Raw genomic sequence first — 5,008 nt, 5'->3', positions numbered from 1 at the left:
TGTAGGTAAGAAAACACAGCATTTGTGGATTTATCATGACTGAGTATAAACCACAAACACTTCCGGTCGTCTATTCTAATACAGATACAAAGACTAACATTTTTTTGGCTGATACAGAGACAGACAATGATGTCTTTGTACACTTTTACCTTGTTTCTTCTCACAGCTGACGGCACAGCCCAGTACGAGCTGTACCAGCTTGCCCAGTTCGGTGACATCACCCATCTCTCCTATTAGGTTCACATCTGGCAAATGCTCATCTGACACCTGGTGACCGAGCACCTGTTCAGGCACGGGGAGGTGAGACATTGGAAATGAACCTTGAGTGAACTTACAATGGTACTGAAAGTGTTAAGAATAGTAAACAATAAAAGTCTCCTTACGTCATGATAATATTCCAGCATGCTTTTAAGGATCTTTTTCAAGTTGCTGACCTGAAAGAATAAAATAAATTAGAGTTAAAATCTACTTTAAATCAGGGAAAATTAAAAAAAAAAAAAAAAAAAGACTGGACATGTTGGTTCATTTAAAAGATGCTGCAGGGTATTCTGTCATATCCTGCTGTTTCACAAATTACCTTAAGGCGCCAGTTGGCCCCGCTCTCCTCCTTGATCCTGCCTAGCCACGTCTCATTAAACCAAGAAGGGTCTCTGTTAATGAGAGCACAAGAAAACTCCAGTGAGGACAAAGAGGACAAATCTCTGAGCATCAAGATTCACAGACGGCTGCGGGCGATGAGGCCCCGTGCTTCTGTTCTGCTCAGCACGCTGACATTTGAGCAGAGCAGTCGCGTCACTTGTGGGAATATGAATATATGTGGATGTGAAATAACTCAAGAAGCGGTTGAGCTTCGGGTTTTAAGTTAAAGTCCCCCTCCGGACACCTTTGATTCTTAGGGACTGTGGCACATTTTACGCACTTTTCATTCTTCATTATTTGATAATTTGGGCTGTGTTCATGTATATGGCATACATTTTGGCAAGATTATGTATTTTTGTTTAATCTTGGAATTTGCAGCTCAGCTCCTACAACAAGTCTAAAATAAATAAAATGTTTACATTCAAACTGTTAAGTGCAAAAAATGCACCATTAAAACACATTTGGCATATGAGGAAAATACATGCTTTTTCCACTAGATTATTGAAAATAATTTAATTTGCTTATTTCTTTTCATTAAAAAAAAAAACACCTGGCATTTAAAAAGGTTAAAATTCTGAAAATGTATGAATATTTGATATTTATGATTAGGACGGATGTTAGTAAAAAAATATTAATATTATTCTTTTTTTTTTTAAAATCTTGATTTTGAAAAAGCGCATCTTGTGTGCAGAGCGATACGTGTGTGTGTAATATTACAACAGGTCTAAAGGGTTAAAGTAGGTTAAATAATACTACATCTAAAATTAAGTTTAATGTGGTTTTCCAACATTATAGTTAAGATAATCTACTCCTCTCCCTCATTCTCCCTTGTCGCTCAGATGAATGACTAGTAGAGGTTTCAGAATGGTAAATATATTTAGCATCTCTCATTTGTTTATGTTGTTTAATAGCTTGTTAGCTTGTAGGCTAATACAGAAACACTAACACAGCACTAATTGTTGTGAAAGAAACAATAATATCTGCCATGATTGGGTTTTTGATAGACAGTGGAATCCAAAAACTGCACACTCTACCATTATTACTATCAAACCGCTCGATATGCTAATGTCAGCTCTGCTCTCTGTACCGATACGTCCGCTTTGTGCTGGAGGTTTCAGGCTTCTTTGATGGTGTTGAGTCAATTTATGTTTTCTGTCTTAGACATCAATTAACATTTATAAACGTGACGTATCCAATCTATCTAACCCGGCATATGTTTGATTCTCAGATTTTAGAGAAGTCCGAAGACATGCCTCCTTCAGTTAATCATCTTTCTATAGACAAACTTTGCACAGATACAAAGTCAACCTCTGACATTTCAGGTGACATAAAAAGATAAACACATTTTTTGAAGAAGAGGGGGACTTTAAAGTGACATTAAAGTCAAAAGAACACAAACCACAACCTACAAAAGGTCATCAGGCAAATAAATTTAAAAAAAAAGCTGACCTCACAAATCTAGACTGCTTGCTTTAAAGGGTCTAAATTTTGCATAGATAAAGGCTTTGTGCAATTCAAAGGGCAATTCAGTGCAAACCACACAGATAAGCAAATCTCTGCAAGAAGGCTCTGAATGAATTCCTGGCAGCCATCACCTCTGAGTTCATGTTGTACATTCAGATAATCAAATCAACAAAACAACTATAAATACTGACTTCAGCTACTTTTCACATCGTACGTGTCCCTTACATTCTGTGCAGGACGTGTGCAATGGCCACTCCACTTGTTAGGTCCTGCTTGCTGTTGCATGATGGCACCTGAAATGTCTGTAACTGAAAATGAAGACAAAAAAATGCATTTTAGTAGCGTTATGTATTTGATGCACAGTCGTATTTTATTAAACTTTTGTCCCAAAGCAAAAACTGACAGTGGTGGAGGAAGTATTTAGATTTAATTAAGTAATATCACACTGTAAAAATACTAGGTTACCAGTAAGAGCTCTGCATTGAAAAGGTAAAAGTATGTGGGTACAATCTAGAAAGTGAATTCAAGTATCAAAAGTACTCAATGCAGGAAAGTTTAATTAAAATGAATACATACAAATAACTAAACTTATTAAAAGGAAAAACACCTAGTCCTCATATTTGAGAGGCTAGAACCATAAAATGTCTTAAACAGTTAAAATAATTGCCAATTAATTTTCTAATCTATCACCTAATTATATATTTCCATATGGTTCATGCACAAAACTTATGAAAAAAGTTGTGACATAATAATAGTGGAGTAAAAAGTAAGATACTTTTGTCTGAAGTGTAGTGGAGTATAAGTATAAAGTGGCACAAGGTTAAAATGCTCAAGTAAAGTAGAAGTACCTCAAATTTGAACTTATTTACTTTATTAAATGTACTGAGTTACATTGCACCACTGAAAACTGACAGAAACATACATTTTGATGAATGTTTAAGGATTAATCTGTTGATGTTTGTAAAAAACCTCCACGGGCATAAACCCATTATGGCTGCTGTTGTAAATAATAACTGTATATCTTTGTGCACATATTTTTGAACAGCTTTAATGATACTTTAAGTGACTTGGTACCTGCAGTAAAAAAAACACTATTTCTAAATTGTAAAGTAGTGCTGTTTAATAACAGGGATTTTGTTTCTTCTTTACAATACTTTAATTACAGATACTGAGCAGTTACTGGGATTGCAGCCATACTTAACAAGCTATTTTAGTCCTACACTTGTATTTGTGTGGGAAAAGTGCCAGACAGGTGGATTTTCCCTGCTCTTGAGGAGTTACTGTAATGAATAACCTCACATTAGTTTGTCAGCTCACAATAAACTACCTTTTTATCCCGGCATTTAACTTTTCTGAGACAGTCTGTAACAGAAAACATGAGAAAAAAAGTTTGTAAATTGGCAAGAAATGTCCCACAAATTGTGAGAAATTGGCAGGGAGTAGGATACAAAATCTCTAAATCTACTAATTTTATTTCTATAAATTTGTGCAATAAAAGATAGGAGAAAATGTTCATTTAGCTATATTTGCTATTTTAACAGGTGGGTTTTCCCTGCTCTTGAGGAGCTACTGAATAACCTCATATTAGTTTGTCAGCTCACACTAAACTATGTTTTCTCTGAGTCAGTTTGTAACAGAAAACATGGGGAAAGGGTTGGTAAACTGGCAAGAAATATCCCACAAATCGCACAAAATTGGCAAGAAATTTTAATTAAAATATCTCTAAATCTACTAATTTTATTTATATAATTGTGTTATATTTATATACTTGCTATTATAATTATGTATGAAAATTGTTACATAATTATTATTTTTTTCTTAAGCATTTTTAAGGTGATTTCCTTGGCCTTTGCAAAGCTTATTTTTATTTTTATTATTTTTTTTAGGTAATTTTCTTGACTTTTTTGGCTAATTTTCAGGTAATTTCCTTGTACTTTTGTTTTCTAATATTTGCGCTATTTTAACTAAAATTCTTCTCAAGTTTCCCATTGCCTCTTTTCAATGTTTTGCCAAGTGGCTCAGATTTCAAAGGGTTAAAAGTCAGATACTTAGCAGCTTTAGGGGATTGCAGCCACAGTAAGAAAGCTACTAACATTAGCCGGTGTCTTAGTTTCGTCCTACACTTGTGTGTGTGTGTGTGGAAAAGTGCCAAACAGGTGGATTTTCTCTGCTCTAGAGCAGTTACCATGTTGGATAACTTCACATTAGACTCTCAGCTTACACTGAACTGTGTGTTTTTTTTGGCAGCCCGCTTCGCTGAGTCAGTTTGTAACAGATAAGAAGCTAAAGGACACCAAACTTAGGTGTTTACCTAGCTATTTAGCTCAGCTAGCTAGCGACAGTTAGCTCCCAAACACGCAACTTTAGTATCTCCAAACTGCTTAAACGTTAAGTTAAGATACTTATCGCGTAACAGAAAACTTTAACGTGTGAAACTATCTCTCAGTTTTTCGTTAACAACACCTGCTGTCACCTGTTAGCCGGCAGTTAGCCTCGCTGCTAACAGCAAACTCACCCAGGTTAGCAGGGAGTCACACAGCTCGGCTTTGTCCAGGCTCATGGTGCTCTGAAGCCGCAGCAGCTCACACTCACAGACGGCAGATTTTGGCTTTCGAGACTTTTTTTCCTTCCCCCGAAGTTTGTTGCTCACTGACTCCTTTCACTTTCCACGTCAGTCATTGTCCAGCCATGGCCTCCTGCTGCTCCTGCTGCTCCTGCTGCTCCTGCCAACCCCCCCTTCGCGTTTCACCTCCTGTTATCCACGCGAGCTTCCGTATTGAGAGCGTTCCCTTGGAAACGGATTATGTTGTGGGTCAGCTTGTCTGGTAAATAATAACAATGATGATAATAAAAAGTCTGATAATCTCTCATAATCATGTTAGCCTAATACTGGCGACCTAAAAAA

General features: G+C 36.4%; 1 protein-coding gene across 1 annotated transcript; it reads right to left on the bottom strand.

Annotated features, from left to right (window-relative positions):
• Nucleotides 1-149: 149 nt before the first annotated feature.
• Nucleotides 150-4,844, bottom strand: hook2 (hook microtubule-tethering protein 2; the record flags this gene model as incomplete). The annotated part of the gene is made up of 5 exons (XM_042516003.1): nt 4,619-4,844; nt 2,329-2,411; nt 578-650; nt 384-434; nt 150-282 (listed from the first exon to the last, which is right to left on the bottom strand). Coding segments are annotated over exons 1-5 (385 nt in total), but the record flags the coding sequence as incomplete, so codon positions are not given.
• Between the last annotated feature and the right edge of the window lie 164 nt (nt 4,845-5,008).

Source organism: Plectropomus leopardus, unplaced genomic scaffold (assembly GCF_008729295.1).
Source record: "Plectropomus leopardus isolate mb unplaced genomic scaffold, YSFRI_Pleo_2.0 unplaced_scaffold22168, whole genome shotgun sequence".
NCBI lineage: Eukaryota > Metazoa > Chordata > Actinopteri > Perciformes > Serranidae > Plectropomus > Plectropomus leopardus.
The sequence above is the reverse complement of the archived record's forward strand: the minus strand, read 5'-3'. Positions and strand labels throughout refer to the sequence as shown.